General features: G+C 39.9%; 1 protein-coding gene across 5 annotated transcripts in view; it reads left to right on the plus strand.

Moving 5' to 3' along the window:
* Positions 1-9,286, plus strand: part of PIK3CG (phosphatidylinositol-4,5-bisphosphate 3-kinase catalytic subunit gamma) — a 35,955-nt gene extending 26,669 nt beyond the window's left edge. For 3 of the 5 annotated variants that reach the window (XM_056339841.1, XM_056339842.1, XM_056339840.1), the window contains exons 10-11: positions 1,964-2,121; positions 7,249-9,286. In XM_056339841.1, coding sequence (XP_056195816.1) covers positions 1,964-2,121; positions 7,249-7,530 — 440 coding nt within the window. In that variant the 3' untranslated portion in view covers positions 7,531-9,286. Of the gene's footprint in view, positions 1-240; positions 490-1,963; positions 2,122-7,248 lie in introns of those variants that run through there. The other 2 variants (XM_056339843.1, XM_056339844.1) reach the window with 2 other exon arrangements.
* Positions 9,287-22,154: the final 12,868 nt, after the last annotated feature.

Raw genomic sequence — 22,154 nt, forward strand, 5'->3', positions numbered from 1 at the left:
TCGCTAGATTTATCTTTCATTTTAATAAATAATGTATTTAACAGTGCATGAAGAGACACAATCCAGTTCTGTCAGCATTGCTTACAAGTTCAGCTCCTCCTGTGACATAGAAATGTACAGGCACCCCTTTTGGCCTTCAGGTTGGCTCTAGTTATTTACCATTCATAACGGCATTCTTTTCAAAGGACAACTTTGTTACAGACTAACTCATGAGGAGTAACACTGATATTTTTTTTTTAGTGTCTAGATCTAAGATCTAAAAGCTAAAAAACTTTAAAAAGCAGACAGCTATTCACCTGTCTGAAGTGTGGATGTGGTTCTGACAGCGTTCAGTGGAACTGTGTCTGTGTCAGAATTCAGATGTTACTGGACTATTTTCACTCTGAGGAACATAATTGATTTATGTACCTTTGTAAAAAATCCTAGAAGGTAAGCGTACATGGAATGTATTTGTTTTGCTACTGGAGTCTGTGGGATGGTTGCAATCCTCCCAGAAGAACTGCAATTTTACAAACTTTGGTAATTATTTCTGTTGCCACACGTTGGTTCATCCTTAATTTTACTGACCTCTGGAAGCCCTGGAAAGGACCCCAGAATGAGCAATACATATGGAGGAGTTTTATTTAGTCTAAGAAATTCACTTCCAGTTTCATGATCCCCTTACTTCATAAGCGGTCTTTACATAATGCTAAGAGACAGAAAATACTTTTGAGCTTAGTTAGAAGGCTGTATATTTAATATTAATCATATTATAGTTAAAGTTTTACCAGTTGAAGGTTAGAGAGAAGATGTACCCTGAAGGCAGAAATGAGCTAATTGAAGAGTACAGTAAAAAAGTTCCCCAGAACTCCTTGAGGACAAGAAGACATGAAAATGCTTTAATTGCAGCATTATATATAACATAATGCGATGTTAGTGGCCATTGGCAGAAAATAAGGGACAGTTCAGTAGAAAAAGAGACAGAGAAAGAAAGGTTATTCTGTTGTGGCCAGGAGCAGATTTGCCTTAGAATCTTTAATGGGAGCTGTCTTGAGCAACAGAAGCCAGAAGGATTTCAGTCTGAGAGGTCTACAGAGCGTGTCAGATTCGGTAGGTGGGTAGGACTCAAAAACTGGCTGAAATGCTGGAACACTGAAGGATATTCCACTGAAGGATATTCCACTGAAGGATATTCCACTGAAGGATATTCCACTGAAGGATATCCACTGAAGGATTTTGAAGGATGTAACACTTGGATGAGTGTTAAGTCTCGCCTTACATCATTTGATGTCTTACCTTTTTTTTTATACATGTACCACTATTACAAATCTATGTTTTTAAGTAATCATACTCTTTTATCCTTACATCTTTTCTGCCAGTGAAAGTAATAAAGTAATTTGAAGAGCAGCGGCACGCTCCAGTCCTGTAGGTGTAGTGGCCCTTAAAAGGGGAGTTTTTCATCATTTTCCTGGGAGCTGACACAACCTCAAGGTTATCCAAAGGGTGACAATGCACGGTACAGAGTGGTTTAGAAATCAGTAATGCAGGTCTGTGAGGAAGAAGCATGTTCTAGTGACTGAAGCCAAGGAGCTGGATAGCACCAGAATCCCATGGGTATTTGAAATGTAATCCACAGCCTTTTCCATGTAGTGGTGTACTGCGAGGTGATTGTTAAGGATCTGCGGCACAAGCTTTCCTTGGTTGATTTTTGAAAAGCTGTTAAGTGTATGGTTAGAAAATACAGCAGTTCTGCCAGGTTTTTAACAACTGCCAAAGAGAAATAAAAAAGTAACTTTGCCAAAAGGACAGAATTATATATTTAAACAAAAAGAGAGAGAGAGAGAGAGAACAGTCTTTTCTGCTGAACTAAAGAGTAATCGTGTATACCCCAACAAAGAGTTTTTAGAATTACTGTCGATACAAGTAAGTGTTCCTGGCAGATTATTGTATTTGAGCCTAACTGTGACTTCTTCTCTTTACAAAGGTAATCTTTTCCATATTGATTTCGGTCATATTCTTGGGAATTATAAAAGCTTCCTTGGAATTAATAAAGAAAGAGTTCCTTTTGTGCTGACTCCAGATTTTCTGTTTGTCATGGGGACTTCTGGAAAGAAGACAAGTCTCCATTTCCATAAATTTCAGGTAAAGAGTGAATATCTAGCTGCAAATCAATTAAGCAGTGTTTTTTTACCCTCTGAAATGAACATTAGTGCCTTAGTATCCAAAGGTCTAGGCTCCTGGGTATTATGTTAATAAAATTTACTGAATAATAATACAATTCCAAGATATTTTAGGCCAAGCTAAGAGCAAAAATTATCAGTAGGATTATGGGAACTAGAATTCAAACATCAACAAAGCCACAATGAAAAGATTCAGTTAGTAGCTGACCAGATAGGCTGTCCTTTCTTGTCTTGATTAAAAATACTTTGTAGAGGGCTTCAGTATTTGTGCAGTTGGAGGAGACTCAAAGCACTGAGCAGAGCCTTTTGTGTAGTACGAGCAGGTGCGAGGCATTCCTCAGCTGGCTCTATCGTGTTATTCCCTCCTGATTCTGCCTTCCTGTTCTGGGGCTGAGACTAGTGCATCTGAATAGAAATCTGCAGTGACCCTAAGCAGTGTCAGGTTCTGGTTTTGTGAAGTGGATGGACTTAACGCTCTGGAAGAAAAGAATGGTGTTAAAGATCTGTTCCATTGCAGCTTCTCTTTGAAACTGAACCCCTCCAAAACAGTTGCTATTTTTCAAGCTTGTGTAGGACCTGGCCAAGGAGGGAGCAAAGCAAAATGTTCTTTAGTATGTTTAATGAAATGGCTAGAGCATGGCTGAGCAGGAGTAAATGGATGTCTGCGGTGTTACTCCTGTGCTTATCATTAGGGTCTTTAAATTCTTTAAATAAATGCCTGATTTAGAAAGCAGGTTCCCTATAATATCAAAAGAAAAAGTTTCCTCCAGAGGGTGAGTCAAAGCAAAAGCCTGACTTAGGTGTTCTGGATTTCTCGTGGATGAACCAGTCTCTCTGTCCTTGTAAGGAGTCTGTTTTTCTAACTTGAGTACCTAATTAAGGATAGTGAATATGTCACTTTGAAGATATACATGACTGGACAGCAAACAGCAAAGCAGTTGTCATCCTTGAGCCCAGACATCTGAAAATAACTAAAGGACCAGTTGCGTTTTTTGAGTCAGTTTTGCACAAGGACTGGTTTTATCACAGTGCAGGTGTTTCGAAGGAGGCTTGTAGCTCAAAAGATTTAAAAGCAGGGTGGTTTTGCTGTGGGAGGGGAATGCTGAGCCCATGCTCTCAGAGAAGCCTGTGAGCTGTGCTACCTACAGGAAAGATACTGTTGCTGCAGCTGTAAGCTGTGTGCAAGTGTGGGGCTGAAACACCACTCTAGGGTATGTCATTTCATAGAAGACCTCTGTTCTGGAAGCAGAAAATAACTGAAAATGTGAAACTGCGCTAATGGAGAATTGGAAGGCTAGCAACCTGTTAGTGTCCGCAGTGAGGTGATGGATCGTCCAGCTTTTTATAGAATATCTGACCTTTACTTCAGCAGCCCAAATACCAAAAGCCATAGGAGGTGATTTTGGTCTTAACCTCTCTTCCGTAAGCCATGCCTTCATCATACACTCCTGGATTTGACTGGATACACATTTTGTTAGTCTGGTACACGTTTCTAAATACTGCTACCATCCCACTAATGTGGATGGTTTAGGAATGCCGTGATAGTGCCAGTGTCATTTCTGCTGGTGTCGTTAACCAGATGAAAGGTGATTGATGTGCTTTACCTTTGTGAACTGTGACCGTGATATGTGACCTGGTCATTTTAAGTGGATGATTTAAGCACAGGCAACAATAATACCAACCAAAATGTGTAAGTTCATGTACAATTCTACTACATTAGATACTGTTTATAAACTTCTATTCCAGTAGTACATTGAAAGGCTTTTCTGTCTTAAACACCAATAAAAAGTTAAAATACTTCCATACAAGTAAAATAGTAATACAGAGCAAGATCTGCATCGCATATTTTTTGATAAAAAGAGTATGTTTTAATTATATAGTCAGAGTACAAAAATAAATGAAATATAGCTTCACTTTTCAACTGGCTGATTTCATCATGTTTCCGAATATTGAGGGATTCATGCAGTGTGCCTGCTGACTCATTCATGTATTAATGGAAAAGTCTCAGCATTTATCCTTCATTAATTTTTAAGAGCATCTCTCATTAATTTGTACTTCAACTACATTGAAATAGGTTGTACTTTAGAGGAGTCCTTTGTTTTTTACAGGCTTCAGTGGTTTTAATATTTTAAAATATCTACTTTAAAAAAAAAAAGTATTTCTCTGTCATCTGTTGGATACAGTCCATACAGATGTGTTAGCTATAGCTCTTGTTGCAGGTGTCAGAGGAGGCTAATTAGACAAATAATTAGAACAAACAGTGTTGTTCACTGCAACAGAGCATAGTTTGTTATTAGTGAACTTCTAAAGCTGTCAGTGGCCTGGCAACTTTTCTGGAACTAGCAATAATGCTCATTCCTATAAGCTTAATCTAAATTTTGCTTCCCTTTTTGTTTGTCTTCACTGTGATGGTTTAATGAAAATTAGAGGCCAGAGGTTATTAATGACATCACAGAAATGCTTAGTAGGAAGCAGTATTTGATGGTCTGTTGTCCTAATTGCAAAAAATGTATTTAAGCATGACTTAATCTGAGAAGACGAGTGTTTTTCTGTTCCATCTATGAATTTTTCAGCTGCCTTAGTACTGTCCAGATTTCTCTTGCTGTGAGTATCATATGTGGTGGCATTTCCTTTCCAGCCTTTAGCTGAAACCCATGCAACTCTTACTCCTATGTGCATGTGATTTTTTCACTTCTTACTTGTAGAAACCCTTGAGAGAACCTCATCTGAGATCTTTGTAGTCTTTTGAGCTTTCTCCACCTACCTATTATTAGTTTGCCTAAAATTGTCTTTGCTAGTTTTTGCATTAGATTTTGAATGCATTTGTATTCATTATATTTAATTTAATTCATTCATTTTCATTCTCTGCTGACTTGATAATAGACAGCTGTATTTTCAGTACTAATCAAATTCTTCTATACCATTTGTTTACAAATCCTCATGTGTTTGTCAAATAAAGGTGACAGAAAGCAGAAGGGTGTCCAATTCATGATTGAAAAATACTTACTTGTAGTACGCTGTACAGGGAAGGGATGGCTTATAAACAGAACTTGGACACTTTGTATTATAAAAATGTCTGACCTTTAGGATACTAATACTTTGAACAGTTTCAAGCTCTCAAAATAATTGGGTTTTTATTTTCTGTTGGACAATGGGATTTTCGTTTCTTCTCATTTTGCCTATGGCTTATGATTAGTTAACAGCTTCCTCCTTAACCCCATGGTAAACATCTACATATCCGTGACACATAACCATGTGTTATTTTTAGTTCTCTCTGCCTCTCTCAGAAGTGTAAAAATTAGTTTTCTTGGAAGTTGTTAATTCAAAATTCCATTCAGTTCCTGTCTGAATAAATAACTGTAACAGGCAGATACAGATTTTTTAAATCTTCTGAATTCCTGGAAAGACTGCCTTTGAGATGCAGTGATGCCAGGTTCTTGACTGCATAATTGTTTTACTGTCTCAGACACCGCAGTAGTGAGATGCATCATCCATAGAGAAATATAAAACCTTTGATATAACTATAAAGAGCTTTCATCCCTTTCAAGGGGAACAAAACACATGCTAACTCTTGTGACAAGATTTCCCTGTTTGAAGTTGATAATACATAAGTAGAATTTGTTTTTTTTTACTTTTCCCCTTGGTGTCATGGAAAGAAACTAATCCCTGTGATAAGATGATGATGTTTTTTGTTGCAAATTGTGCTTTGACCATTGCGATTTATCTTCTGCTTCACTAGAGCTAAACTAACATTAGAGATCATAAGTATGACCTTATTTCAGGACAGGGTTTATTTGGAAACAGTGAAAGATTTAAGGGCCCAGGCAATAGGAAAAAAACAACCCTACAGACAGATCTTCAACATATCATCTTCCTTCCTTAGTATCTTCCTAACCTGTCTGGTTGGTCGTCCTGGTGTTGCTGATAGGAACAGTGATAGATGTTAAGACTATTCGGGTACTTAGTGTTTCTAAGGAAGAAAGATACCATAGACCTTGTCAAAAATAAACTGTGTTCTAGAGGGCTGATGAGATTTGGTGGAACTTTACATGACAATATTTGGATTTCTTAAGAATTATTTAATAAATTCATGTACATTTCTGGAATTATTAAATTGGATATTTAATTGGTTAAAAATTAGCATTGCTTAAGCTTTGATTTTAATAGCAACAACTTTCTTAGAAATATTTTTAACCTTTTTACATTAGTGCATTACAGGCTCAATTTTCTATATATGATTGATTTCTTTGCATTGTATTCCTTAAGATGTTATTTCTAAAAGTAAATGAGTAATAAATTTAATATAAGACATAATAATGTCAGTTTATGTATTAGTCACTTAGCATTAAATATTCTTTTAAAAAGCATTGCATGTTTTTCCAAGCTGCAGAATTTTCATTCTTCTAAAGGTTATGTTGTTAAGCACAAATTACTTATATGTGGAAGTGAAAAAGCTATAAAAAAAAATATCTGTGGAATCCAGTATGACAGTACATAAACATAGAAGTCCTACAGCAAGGCAGCGTGCTTGAAAACTAGAACTGTCAGATGGAAAAATTTATCAGAACACCAAGCCTGAAAAATCTTCTCCATTAAAAAACCCGTCACCTCTGCAAAGTTAATAGACGTATATATGAAATAAAGAATGGTCCCCTGGAGGTACTGCTTTATTCGGTATCACTTGCCAGCTATGGTCTTTAAATGGGAACATACAAATTGGAAAGAAAGATAGTGAATTATTGCTGTCTATTTTAACAGCCACAGAAAGAGATTATATGACAGGTAAATTAATTTGAAGTTTTTGTGAAGCTAAGGTTTTATGCTTTAGCAGTTAATATTATTAAAAAGAGCCTTTAGTTTGTACGTCAAAACAGTACCTGTTGCCCCAAGGTGTGGTGATGAATGAATATCAAATGACAGATGCAGAAGTTTGCTTCATGTTTCTGCTCAGATGAACGTTTCTGTTGGGTCTCCTCTCTCTGATGTACTCGAGTGATTCAGTAGTGTTGGTTAGTGAGAGTCCTGTGAAATTCCTACACCATCCCTCTCAGTTCACTCATCAACTAACAAAAAATCTTCTCTCTTGTAGGATGTATGTGTGAAGGCTTATTTAGCTCTTCGACATCACACAAACCTGCTGATCATCCTGTTTTCCATGATGCTAATGACTGGTATGCCCCAATTAACCAGCAAAGAGGATATTGAATATATCCGGGATGCACTGACAGTAGGGAAAAGCGAAGAAGATGCCAAAAAGCATTTTCTTGATCAGATAGAGGTTTGCAGAGATAAGGGCTGGACTGTGCAATTTAACTGGTTTTTACATCTTGTGCTTGGAATTAAACAAGGAGTAGAAAAGCATTCTGCTTAATATTTTATGTAAATTAACTGTGGGTGTGAATAGGAGGTTAGTTAATCTACATGTTATTTATGAATTTTGAATAAATGAGCAGTCAAAATTGCATTTACTTTGCTGGCAGCTTAAATGGATCTTCTAAAAAGGCAAGGACTTTTGCTCTGCCCCTCCAGAAGATCTTCCTGCAGTTAAGATTTTATTTTTTTTTAATGTCTAATGACAGTTCAAGTTGCTGGATTCTTTTAACTAGTTGCTTTGCTGATGTTGCCTGCATTTTTCTCGTTTTCTTTAGTAATAATTTCAGATAAATATGAAGGAGGAGCTTGAGTAAGACGATAACCTGCAAATTCAAATAGCGAATTCCCTGATGTTACCTCAATTGTTCATGAGGGTCAAGTCCTTCAAAAGAAGAAGAATCTATTTAAAATCTGTGGTTGTATTGAAATCCCTGTAGGCAATTCACTTCTTTCTCGGGATGACTTACACTCAGGTGTTGTTCACCCACATCCTTCTCTTTTGTCCCTTCCTTAACACTTTGTCCTTTTTGGTTTTTAGTATGTTGTCAGTAGAAAACAGCTTTGGCTCTACCACTAGAGGAAATTACCTTACTATTATTGTAGCCTCCTGACATAGACAACTGAGCTTGCCTGTCCTGCCAGGAGAACTTCGTAGTTACCTGGAAGTTCCTCAGGTTTGAACCTGAAATTTTGAAGGTTTCATTTTGAAAGTTTTTTACTGTACTTTTGAATGAGGAATGTCCATATTATATCGCAGATTATATTCTTACTGTAAAGTTATTAAAATTCCACCTGTATAGTAAAAGCTTTGTAAAAAGCAATGGTACTTCCTTATTCCTCAGAGAAAACTCCTTATGTAAGAGTAATTGACATTTTACCAGATATTTGAGAAACCCAAAGTTATTTATTCTTTGGTAATATATTTTCAGGATATACCTAGAAGAAATTAAATGTAATCTTTGAAATTGTGTATATTTTGCTATTTATTTTTAAATTCCTGAAGAGACTATACTACTGAAAAACTATTTATGAAAGAAAAAAATCCTTATCTTTAATTTCAATATTTAAACTTAAAAGAGGAAAAAATGGGCAGTGTTAAGTAGAATTGTAATTTCTCTACTGTAGGATGCTTGCAAATCATCAAGTCTGCCTATGGTAGGAAAACAAAAAAAATATATAGCATGAATTAGTCTTCGACTTGAATTACTATGGTATACTTCCTGCTAATTGATCTTTACCAAAGAGAGAAGATGGCTTACACTATTGCTTTTTTGCACTTGTGCCCATGTAATTTCTTCTTTCATTGTAGTGTTACATGGGTTTTACATTACATATAAATGATTAACTGAATTTTTAAATTCTGTTATCATTTGCTTTGATCATTTCACAGAACTTAAGATTTTAACTACTGCTACCACTGTTACTACTGAGTGTATTCTTGAAGGATTTTTGATAAATGTACTGTAATTGGTGTCTCAGTTATGAGATATAGTCAATCTATTCTTGAAATGTAGATGTTTAATTGGTTACTGTGCACAATTTTTTTTTTGATGATGTATATGGTAAGACTCTAGTTAAGGAAATTTCAAAAGTTAAAATGTAGACTATTTTGTTGTTCTGTTACATTATAATTCTGTGCAAGATAGGCTTAAGACCATACTAAAATATAAACTAAATGGTGAATATTGTCTGTAAAATGATATTTTTTAGATTTGTATTTTCTAGATCTGAAATAAATTTACATGTTCTATTCATTTGATTATCATTAATGAATAAGCAGCTTAGCCCCAAATACACATAAATATTTTATGTTCAGTTACATAAAGACTATGTAACCTCAGTAAGAAATCATATTCAAAGTCTCACACAGAGGAATTGGTTTAGCTCCACATTAATAACTCCTTATGATGTCAGATAACTGAATTTCAATAGGCTGTCATATTAGAATTGCAGTTATTATAATTGTAAAACGTGAATAGAATATTATCACATTCTAAGACAACTTTATTGATTCCTAGTTTATTCTATAAAGAAAAATCTGAAGATTTTAGTAAGGTCCTAGTTTTAAAAAGTAAATCTACTGCTAAATTTAACTGCAGCATGGGGAAATAAATGCTAGTCACAACTTCCAGGGAAATGGCATTTTTAAAGCAGCCTCCATTTGCAGAAAAGATCTGTGAGAGATCAGCACCCAGAGGAAAGCAGTTTAGTCCTGCACTAAACCGATGATTTTTATCAGCAGTTTACAATGTTCTGTACCGAATTGTATACAATGTTTGTTACAGACATCTGAAATCCTCTGTGCTGAACTACTTAGCAGACTTTTGCATTGCTTTCCTTGCCCGTGAAGCCCACCCTTGGGCTGCCTGGGCAGAGCTAAGCTGCCTTGTGCCTTCCTTTGAACACCCCTTCTGCATCAGGCATTGGGTGTTCGCCAGCCTGACTTCCAGGAGATCAAAAGTAGCTGCCAGATCTCCTTTTTACCTACAGAACAAGCTATTAGGCAGCTTACCAGCACTTTATTTATAAATAACTGTGCATTCATGTGGCTGATTTTCCTTTGGCTTTCATGTGCTTCTGGAAACCTCCACCCGCACTGACTGTTTTCTGGCAAGCCCTGACACAAAGGAGAACAACGCAGAGATGTGGTTTCAGGCAGCCCAGATTCAAGGCGAGTGGAATTGCTTTTTGGGTGGTGAGGGGGTGGGCATGAGTACATGTCTGCCTGTCCCAGTGCAGCATTCTGCGGTGGCAGCTATGTACCCACGGCCTCGAAAGCTGGAGCTTTAGCACAGCCACCACTGCTGGAGCAAGAGTCTGAACCACGTTTTCCTGAGGTTGGGCCTGATGTCTTCCAGTGCATAAACACACCAACTCTTCAGAATAGCTGTGTGACAAGGGCCATAAAACAGGAAATGTAAATTAGTCACTGACCACATTTTGCACAGGCTCTAACACAGCCTGCAGAGAAAGAAAATTACTAAAATTTCTGAGCAGGTCTCTATTATCATCCTTGTTTCCTGTTAGCCTCAAGATTTTTTTTGAAAAGTATTTTTGAGGGCTACTTTTTCTTTAAGACGTATTATATTTTCTTGGTAGTCTAATTTTGTGTTACTACTCTGTTACTAACAGTGGCAATTTGTATCTATTCTTAGAGTCAGTGCCTCAAACTCAGCTATGACTTGACCTGTACTTTGGCTCCAGCACAGAGATGTCGGTTAGTGATGAGTGTGTCCCTAAGGTTCCTGCCTAATTATATTCCAGGACAGGATGAGAAGTTGAAATGGACCTCAGGTGTACAGTGTGATTATATTGAGATTAAATACACTGGTTGCACTTGTTAGAGGTATTTAATCTATCATTAGCAGGATATTTAGTCTTATTTAACACATTTAGTATAATTTCCTCTAAAATGTGACCGATTATACAGAAATACAGATATGAACAACTGACGAGAAAAAAAAATCAATGGAAATTAACTCTTTTAGGGTATTTTTCATTATAAACTTTTTTACTGTCTACCACCAGTGTTCTGCAGATCCCCCTGAGTAGTCCTAAGGATTATGCAGATTACAGACTCTCTGCTGATGACTTTCTAATGCAGTTTGTGTAAAGTGATTTTGAAAATAAGAAATAACTAAAAGAAAAATGTGGGATACTAAACTGTCTGCAGGGCCTGGTGGGCCCTTTGAGTCTTCCAGTAACACTGAAGTATTTTAAAAACAGTGATGTGCTTTCATGAATTTTCTGATTGCAATTTATACAATATATGTTGGCAACAGCATTCCAGAAATCACCTACTCTGGACAAAAGTCTGCAGAAAGAGGTTCCTGCTGTGCTCACCCCACTCCACATTTTGGAAGGAGGATTGGCCAGAAAAAGTGCTCATGTGTTTTTAAAGTGTGTGGCCCATTTACAGAAAATAAGATTCATGCTGCAGAAGAGAAAGCAGTTCGTCTGCAGTTACACCATTAATAATAATGACTAACCAAAGATACAATTACATGGTTATAACCGTGTGAGGTTTGTACATTATTATGCTGTTAGAGAAGAGAGGCGTTGGCGAGCGGTTCTAGTAAAATACAGGGAGGGGGTCAGAAGGACATGGCTTTTCCTGGCTTTTTGAGCATCAGTGGGGGGTCTCATACCTGGTGAGAGAGAGGCTGGTGTCCTGCCTGTTGATGATGAGCAAGTGGGCACTTGACAGGAAAAACTTCCCTTCCTGCCCCTGGGAATGGTTGTTTCAGCGGGTGCATGGCAGCACTTGACATGGCAAGAGCCCTTTGCATACTGGAGATGGCAAGTAGGCAGTGTTTAGAAAAAGATGTAGCGCTTCTCAGGTGTTCTCTTGGGGATGCAAAAGAAGAAGCTGTCACTTTGGAAACAGCAGCAACACAGTGCCAGAAACACATGCCAGTTAATTTTAGCTACCAAGAAAGACCTACGTATGGCAGAAGTGCTATATCTAGTAAGTATGAGCACAACCCACGCTTTGGTGCAATCTCTCTGGTATTCAGCAGTAGGAGTCACGGTTTGCAAGTGTTGGTCACACCCTCAAAGCTGTAGTGTCTATGGTCAGACTTTACCACCGACCCATTTATTAAAAAACAAATGGAAAATAATCGTATATAGATAGCAGCATTTCTTGAAAAGATAAACGTAGAGTAGATACACAAAGTTCAAATCTAATGTTATGAAAAATAACCAGGGTAGATCCCTGAAAGGAGGAAGAAAATAGAAATGTTAATGGCCCGTCATACAAAAGAGTTTTAAAACTATAGCTCAGATTTTGTATCAGATCCTCCTTTGCCTTTGAATATGTCTTCCTTTATTGAGACTAACTAATTTTCCTGCAAAAGGTTATGAGGGCTATGGCTGTTTAATAACCCAAGAAATCTGCTGCCACAATGCAGTTCCATGATAAAGACTTCATTAACAAATCAAGATATGGCCAGAGCTGAATTTTGCTCAGAATATTTACTGTTAAATTAGTTGAGATTAAAAAAAAAAACTAAAACCCAACAAAAATCAAAGAAACTGTTAGTCTTGTGCTTCTTGCCCAAATCAACCAGCAAGTGTCTGGGATTGGCATTAAATACATCACATGGAGAAGTTATTTCCCATCATGATGGAAACGCATTTTTCTCTGAAGCTTCTGGAGCTGGCCCTCATCAGGGACAGGATACTGGCCTGGACAGACTCTGGCTCTGATGCAGGATGGCAGCTCTTCTGCTCAGCTGTCAAATGTCTCCGCACAAAAGAATCTCAGTGAGATAAGCAGGTCTCCTCAGGAAATGCTTTCCCTCCATCCAAAGTTATCCTTCATTTTGATGAAGTTCATGACAGCATCTCTGTTTTAAAAACCTGCTTGTTTCCCACAGAATATAATGTATTTTCCAAATCTTATAAAACAGTAATTCTGCCTGCCTGGAGGTAAAAATATCCAGAGATCTCAGTAACTTCAAAGCAGCCTGAAACCAAAACACTGTAGGCAGGGACCTTTCAGTTCAAGGTGATGCCTCATGCAAAGGCAGGCAATTATTTTTTCATGCCACCACAGACCCTGCATTCTAGAGAGAAGCCAATTCGCTAAATATGGGCCCTTTTCAGGGTGTCATTACAACAGCACACTGAAGTGAAGGTGAAGAGTGGCTTCTATGAAAACCAGACACTTGAAGATCCCATGGAGACTGACACCAGCTTCTGGGGACTAGGTGGCCATTGGGTGCAGCTGCATCTCTCCCAGGGCAACAGGGACCCAGTAGCAGCAGCCTGGGAAAAAATGGGTGTTAGAAGTCAGGGTTTATGCACCAGGATGTGCTGGGTGCTCTGGGGCTTCGAGGCAAGGGTAAGCATGTTGCACTGAAGGCCCGACAAAAGCCATTTGATGACAGATTCTGGCCTCATCACTCAGGTTTTCTGAAAAAGGGAAGGCAGACCCCTGACCCTCCACCTGAGGGTCGCCCCCCCTTGAGGGCGCTGTGTGAGCAGCCAGCACCACCAGCCGGGTTGAGACCTCAGCAGATAAGGTACGTTACTGAAAGGACCCTTTCATGGGATGCATGCAACTGCTGTGCACAACTGCAGTTTGTTAACTCAATGTTAGTTAAGCATCCCTCTCAAGGGTTCAAGGAATGCATCTCTTGGAAGACTTTTTCCTCAAGTCTCATTTATTCCCACTATTCTCCTTCTGTTATTCTGCCCCTTCTTTCTTTTGTAAATGCTAACATGAGCTCTTCAGAGATTAGTGTGTGCTTAAAATCCCTTATTTATCCTTGTATAAAAGTTTGTTAAGTTTTCACTGTCTCCTGGAGTTCTGTGTTCCCACAAGCCATCTAAACACAAGCAACAGTGTATAGTGTTAGAATTTAAAAAACGGACCAAGAGGACTGTTTTCACAATGTTGTTAGCACTAGAAGAAAGGGACCAACTATCTTCAAGGGGGCTGACACACAAGACCCTCACCCCAAATCGGAGATTAAAGACAACCTAACTCATCAAGTGTATTCTTAGAGTGCTGACTACTTTCACTCCCTTCTTTTCTGTCTCTGTGTACACACAGTCACCTTATTCTGAAAAGCCAGCTGTGGGTGTGCACATAAATACACACCACTCCGTGGCTGCTCCGATGGTGTCTCCTCTAACCCTCCACCAGTCCTCCGAGAAGGTGAGCACCATTCACTCCCTGCTCTCTCTTAATTCTCTGTTGGACTGCTTTCCCACAGGGCCCCATATTCCTTTTCTATATCAAGCCTACAAAGTGCATCTGGAGAAAGAACAATGAACGTCCAAGAAAAATAAAGCATTCTTCTTCTACCTCATGTTTCCCAATAAAGATTCACGTGAGCTGCAGAGATCTGTATGTGGAGGAATATTTTTATGACATCAGCCACCCACAAAAATGCTGGGAGAAAACCAACCTGTGCAGAGTGGTTTTTAGTTAATGCCAAACCTAACCTCACAGTCCTTAAGTACTGGTGTTATCAGAACTATTCAATGAGAATAAATACAGTTTATAAAATCTAAACTTGCTTCCTTTTTTTTTTCCTCAGTGAATTCCCTGCTGCTACTCAGGATCTTTGCCCCAATTCCTCAGTTCTATTCTCTTGTTGCTGTTGCTTGGATCTCACAATCTAAAACCAGAACAGACTGTCCACTCCTTATAGCCAGGAAATGCAAAGCTGAATGTTAGCAAAAGAATCAATTGTCCAAAATACAGGTAACTAGGGATGCTGTCAACAACTGCACCGCGAGAAACTTGTTAAAAATGCTCCTGACTGTGAATCTCTTTAGAAAAGGCATCTAACAGCAAAAGAAATGAGGAAAAGCTGTGTGTATGTGCTTCAAGGTGCAAAGCACTGGAAGACCAAGCTTTCCCAAGTTTGATGTTCTGTTTTCACCCTCCTGACTACTATCATCAGTGGGCTCAAGGTGGAAAAGGAACTTTATAGTGAATACACATTTGACTGGAAAAGTTGAGTAATCTTAATGCAGTTAGTGCAGTAGGAGCAGAAATACAGCTCTTCTCCAGGATGACCAAGACTCAAAAAAAGCAGAAAATGCCCAGCTGGTATTATGTGTGCATCCTAACCAAAACTGTGATTGATCTAGCTAGTGGCATCAGCAACTGGACCTGCTCAGAAGCAAGTTAGCTACCTTCAGTACTCCTCGTAAAGCAATACTTCACTGAGTACCCTTTAGTATACCATCTTCACGAGGGACAGGCCAATAAAAAAGATACATGGAAAAGTCTTTATCATAATTGCAATATCCTAATTTACAACCGCATCAGAGGCAAAGCACAAGAAATATCAAAAGATCAAGATGATATGACCTGAAACTGAATCACAGGAAAGCAATTAAAAGCACCATTTTGCGAACAAGACATGGAAACTGCAGTACAGATGGTAACAATCTGCCAGGATTTGTTTAAATAACGCAGATACCACGTAGTCCACAGCAAGACCCCCCAAAAAAACTTAAAGGATACCACAACCCTTGGAAAACAACTTAAACACCACTAGCAGACAACTACTAGCACAACTACTGGTGTCTACTAGTAGCATCTACTAGTAGACAACTTGTGGGCACCAGGGAGAACAGCACTGTTAAATGGAGAAGCTCCATGAGTGCAGGCAAGGGCACAAAAATCCATATAGCAACATTTCTGTCCAAACAGGGAGAGGAAACATTTGTAGATGTCAGAAATTTCACAAATCCACAACGGGTATGATTAATAGGGCTTAAAAGTATGGCATGAAAACACAAAAGTCAACAGGAAAAAATACCATTATAGAAGGCTGGAAAATCCCCTAACATCTGGAGAAACACAAACAGGTAATTCCCACCAGCTGCTCAGCACCTACTAGAAATCAAGACAAAATAAGTCCAATGAGACAATGAATCTTCTGGGACAATCAGTCCTTCAGGAGAATTTAGGAAATCTGGCTAGCTTGCAGGATGATGAAGTATTCTTGGCTACCAAAGACTTTTGGAAACAAGAAACAGAGCTAACTCTAGAGTATGGACCGCAGAAACGGAGTACCTAGTCGTTACAACTGAAATGCTTCAAGGGCTCTGAACAGGACACCCAGGAGACCTCTCAGAACGGTACACATAGGGAAAGGTGGGCTGTGTGCTTCCCCAGCAGGAATGATCAAAAACACTTAGAGACTGTTCCCTTCATTCTAAGCACCAGACCCAGAACTCAAGGAACTTGATGGCAATGCCCGATGCACCCAACAGAGCACAGCAGGAGCTGGCTGCCATGTTATCATACCTGTAACATGGAGGATAATCAGGACGTTTCAGGGCAGTGTGTTTTTTTCCAGGTGAGAGACAACTCATTGAAGTGCAAAGTTAAGAAGCAGTGCCATCATTTAAAAAAACAGGGCATAATCTAGTGAATCTTCACACCATGTTTTAAGGTCCTAAACCCTCAAACGAGACTGCTCCACCTCCAGCTACTTTTAATATATGTATTGGTACGTACTAAGCTCTGTGACAAACAGATTGTCACAGCTGTCAGAGTGGGTCACAGAGAAATGAGCTGCATTTGAGAGGGAATTGGCTTATCCTTTAAAGAACAGGCATGCAAATAAACTGTGGGAAACCTATTTAACTTAGTATATGCATTTACTTTGCTCAGAAAATGAGCTAATCCTGGGGGAAAACCCCAACTTCTTTGTAAACATCTTTTGATAGATTATATCCTCATAGACAGACTGGTCCAATTTTCAGTAGCTTAGTCATCAACAAGGTCAAACAACAGACTTTAAACTAACACAAAAACATGACACTTCCATTTTTTCAGGACCCCTGATCTTTCCCCCAAGAAAGCTAATCAGTTGCAGTCTTACACTGGAAAAGGATTATTTACAAAAATACTTCTGAGAAATAAAGTACTAAGACTTTCAGCCAACCGTGAAACAATGAAGGTCCGTAGGCACACATCTGCTTACAACATCATGACCTAGAACAACAGAGGAAACCACTGAGTCTAGAGAAGGGGATTGCTCGGTTATTCCAAATACAACAAATATGTTCACCGATATCCAGAAGTAAAGAAGGAAAGCAGCACTGCCTAAAAGTAGGTCTACACATACATAAGGGGAAGAGTCTGTAGAGTTTCCCACATAAGCAGCTACACTAGACATGTTCAAAGAACCATTTTTTCCAGTTGAAAAGGCTGAGGAGAAGGAGAATTGAATGCACTGGAACGATAGTAAGGATTTTTGTATTGCCCATTAACTTCTTCATGAGGGAACCACCACAGTGGGCTAAGCGAAGAGCTTTGCACTGGAGAATTTGTTTTTGTTTCCAACCTACAGCTAGGGAGCACCTGCCATAAACAACAGATAAGAAGCAAGTTAAAAAGTTAGTTAATTATTCATGGGATCATCACCTTTCAGAGGGGAAATCAGAAATGCCACAAAAGGAGTAAATAGCAATGGGACCAGCAATTCAAAAGTTTAGATGCCCTTTAGTAGGCTGAGAACTACTACCTGCAATTCCATTAGCTGTGATGTTTCGAAGGATTCAGAATTCTGGACCTTCCTCTGTGGTAAATGCCTTTTGCTACAAATGGCTTTGAAACTGGCCAGGTGTGGCAAAGTCCTCAAGCAAGGTCTGGTCACACCAACTAGACTGTCTTTGAATCCCAGGAATGGGGTACTGCCTCTTCTAGCTAACAAGGTGAAGATCAGTGTAGAGGTGCTCAGAACCAGAGAGGATGGTGCTCCAGGTAGAAGAGGGCTAGAGAAGAGAAGATTTGTGGGTTTGGGGATTCACCGCCCCCCTCCTACCTCCCCCAACCCCTTTCACTTGGAATAGTGAAAGAAGAGACAGAGTTCTGCAGCCTATTTCAATATTCTTTAATCACTGTCAAGCTATGAGTAATGTTCCCCTTTAAAACCTCCGTGACACGTACCATGGTTTTCAGCTGAGTGCTCTTTGTCTGGAAAACAGCTATTAGGCACTCACCCTCATCTCAAGAGTCAGACAATCAGTATTGTGGTGTCATGATGTGTTCATTCTCTTCAGGTTCCTTATGTACAAGCTGGATTGCTTGGAATAAAAGTGGCTTTTCTCTCCTACTGTGTCAGGAAATGGAGATATTTCTGCCATATAATACTTTTTGTCCAAGGATAAGGTCATCTTACTGTGCCAAGGAAACTCTTTTTAAGGACACAGAATGAAGTAATTCCAAAAATGCCCTAAGTCTTATTTATGTTAATACATAGTTTTCAAGCTTTCTGTCTAGCCCAAGGCATTGTTAATATTGTCATGAATACATATTTGGCTTCCAAACTGGCCTGCAATCACTGTAGCTCATCTATATTAAATATAAAAACTTTAAAAAACCCCAGTTGTTAAGACTTCACTGCAGTCTAACCCTTAGCAGGAGATTCTCATCTGTTTTCAAAACAGATTTCCAGTGGGTTTCAGCTGTGATCACTTCTTTAAAAATCACAGATTTGTACACTCCTGCTTGTCCTGTTTCATCAGTGTGAATAATCTTTTCCATGTTTGAGTTATTACCGTTTTAGTAGAGGAGCTCAGCCTCATTTTGTAATTTCTGCTGGATGGGTAACTCCTCCTTACCCAAGTAGTTCCCTTGAGTTTCCATTTGAGCAAGAACTTGCAAGATCAGGACCTTTCACTCAGCAGCACTGCCCCTTTATAGAGTGTAGCTATTTTTATTCTCCAGCTTCCAGGCATAAAATGTTGATATCTAAACTGAGGAATGACAGTCAATGAGACACAAAAAGAAAATAAAAGCCATTAATTAAATCATGCTGATTTTTTTCAAGACATCATACTGTTAAGCAAGGATTTGTTTACACAATGGAGTAATTTTAAGATATCTGTGTGTTTTAAAAGTTAAAATCTTAAATGCTGCCCATGTTTAAATTTAATTAATCTTTAATGCTTTACTGAGTAGTAGATACTTTAAAATAGTAGATATTTTAGTAGTAGTTATTTCAAAATAAATTCTAGCACTTATTAGTCTGTTTCCAATAACATACACTCTTCCATAACCATTTAAAACTCTTCTTACATTTCCATATATTTACAAGTAGAAATTAAACCTTCAAGGGACAAAATCCTTATCTGCTCCTTAAAACAACTTGGGTAGATGTTAATCTGTACTTACCTATAATGAAAATGCGGAAGCCAGTCACTAGCGCCATCCCCAGAGGTCACCCTGTACTAGGGTGCATCCGTGTGAACAACCTGGGTGGTGGGACAGAGTGCACCCTCAGCAAGTTTGCAGAAGACATGAAACTGGGAGAAGTGGTGGATACACCAGATAACTGTGCTGCTATTCAGTGGGACCTGGATGGGATGAAGGCTCTCCAGTGTTTTTAGTGGGGTGCTCCAGTACAAGAGAGACATGGAGACACCACAGTGAGTCCAGTCAAGGGCCACTGCCATCGATGAAGGGCTTGTAGCTTCTGGCATACGAGGAGAGGCTGAGTGAGCTGGGACTTCTCAGCCTGGAGATGGTGTCAGACTGTTAGTGGAGCCCAATGACAGGGCAAGAGGCAACAGGCAGGACCTGAAATACACAATCTAGACAATCTCCAGAGGTCCCTGCCAGCCTCAGTTGCCCTGTGATTGATTTTTCTCTGTACTTTAAAGACTATGAGACATTGTTCTTATATCTTTTTCACCTCTAAATAAGTTACCATTTCACACGAGAAAATACTAGTGAACCCAGGAACCTGACCCAAACATCTTCTGTCGTGGTCAGCAGCTTTCAGGCCACTTCACTGAGCTCTGTATTGGTTCCGCACATGGTGCACTGAAACACTGACAGGACGTGAAAGGTTTACACCGCTTGTAAAATGTAGCCATGATTAAAGGCTGCCGTTTTCTGTGAACGCAGACCAGTTTTACTACGATACGGTCAATACTGGCTCCATGCTGCCCTTCCATCATTTGGGAGCGTTGTACCATTTCTATGGCAGAAAGGAGCCTAATGTTAGTAAAACAGGACACCCACCGCCTGCATCTTCCTCTTCTATTCCTGTTCAGGGAATCTGCGAAGCACCTGTACTGCAGTCTTTCCAGCTGCACCTTGACATTTTTGAGAAAGATGAAAAGGTGAGGACTTTGGAAAATGGCTGGTCCTGCCAGGGCTATGGTTGGTCGAGGGGAATTTTCTCACCTGAAGATCCCCACGCTTCTGTGCCAGCATTCCTTCTGCATCACCTTCAGAAAAAGAACATCAAAACAAGCATCTAATTATTGCAGACCACCAAAGACAGAGATGCTCCATGAATGGTTCTTACCTTTCAAAGTGACTGTTCTGGGAAATTTCACTCCCCTTTCTTCCTTACAGAAAAGGCAGACAGGCTATGTTTTGAAGTCTCTGCTGGTGTTTCCACCCCAGAAGTGTCCTGTCCTAGGACACTTCAGAGTGAGTCTGCAAGGAGAGATTTGGATCTTTCAAACACGCACTCAGGAGATGGAGGGGATATGATTTTAGAGGCATACAGATCCATATGGACTTCGGAAGCTGTGCTGTCTGCACAGACCTATTTGAGCTCAGAGGTCCTTAGCCGATTGCTCATAACGATCTATAAAAACTGTGTGAAAAAAGACTTGTCTTATTCTCAGAGCCAGGTCTCTTAATGAGCACCATCCTTTGAGGTGCTCAGAGCCCAAACCTCTGACAGGCCAGAGATGTTACCAGGGACAAGCCTACAGCCCTTGCAGCTCTTGGTTATACTGACTTTTCCCTTTTGTTTCTTTTCCTTTTGTTTTTCTTTTGGAAGGAAAGGGAGCATTTTGCAGTGCATGCCTAATGTGGATTTCTCTTGGTCAATTGGCTTGGTAGACCATTTTTGAAAACAGTTATTTAGAAGGCTGACTGGAAGAACAGCAGTGTACCTTTCCTTGGTAGCCGTGGCTTTTCAGGGAAAGATGCACTTGGCGCAATGAATTCTGTGGAAGGACCTGGCCTGGGAGGCTCCTCTTGATGTTGCCAGTTTGGGAGGCTCCACTTCCATGCCACTTCATGGAGATCTGGCTCCCTGTAGGTGCCAGATTTCAGAATATGTCTCCTCTTTCCTTCACGAGTTACATGGCTTTGGACCTTGAGAGGACTTTTTGCCTGGTGCCTGTGTGAGTTAAAAGCTCTAGAGCAGGGGTCCTCAAACTATGGCCCATGGGCCGGATACGGCCCCCCAGGGTCCTCAATCTGCCCCCCCGTATTTACAGACCCCCCGCCCCCCCCCTCGCCAGGGGTTGGGGGGGGAAACCAAGCAGCCACAGATGACTGCCTGCCACTTCATCCGTGCGCCGGCCCCCTGGTTAAAAAGTTTGAGGACCCCTGTTCTAGACAATGGTATCAGTTGAGAAGACTTGCTAAGGAAGAAGTGTGTATTACTTGCAACCTTGCAGTTTTGCTTCCTGACTCACTGCCCCAGCAGTGGACCACAGTTTTGACACGTGGTCATTGACTCAGACCCAAGGAGAACCTTCTTGCCTTCCCACATCTCGGTAGTCCATGTGCCTTGCTAGCTGATACCAAACCCACATGCTTCTGGGCCAAGTCCCTATGGGACAAGGAAGCTGTGACATCATCTAGGCAGCAGAAGGATGGTGGAGAAATCCACAAGGCGAGGGGTGTACCCTGGCCTTGCATTCTTGCTATATGCGTTATGAGGGGAAGGGTCTAGCCACTTCTGCAAGCATTCAGGCCAAACCTCTAGGGACAAGCTCACACCTAGGCTAGCAGGTACAAGTCAAGACAGACAGAAGAAGCAGGAGGGACTACTGACCTAAATATCTGGCCTCAAGACCACACCTCTTCCTTTCCCTATTTGCCTGAAGGCTTTGCTGGATCATGCTGTGGGATAAGGGTAAGGCATTTATACAGGATGCCATGGTGCACGCTCCGTGGTGCACGTACTGCAGGTGAGTTGGGGTTGGGACAGGTATTAAAATGTCTTTTAAACAGCACACAGCCACGGAGTTTGGGAGAGGTCTTCTCCAGTGCTGCCCTGTTTATGTGAAGACTGGGCATGTCTCGGGCACTTTTGTAGAGGACTGTGCTTGAACTGCAGCTGTGTCTGAGCACAAGAGACCTTGACTAGGTTTTATGGTAATGAT

Source organism: Falco biarmicus, chromosome 5 (assembly GCF_023638135.1).
Source record: "Falco biarmicus isolate bFalBia1 chromosome 5, bFalBia1.pri, whole genome shotgun sequence".
Classification (NCBI taxonomy): domain Eukaryota; kingdom Metazoa; phylum Chordata; class Aves; order Falconiformes; family Falconidae; genus Falco; species Falco biarmicus.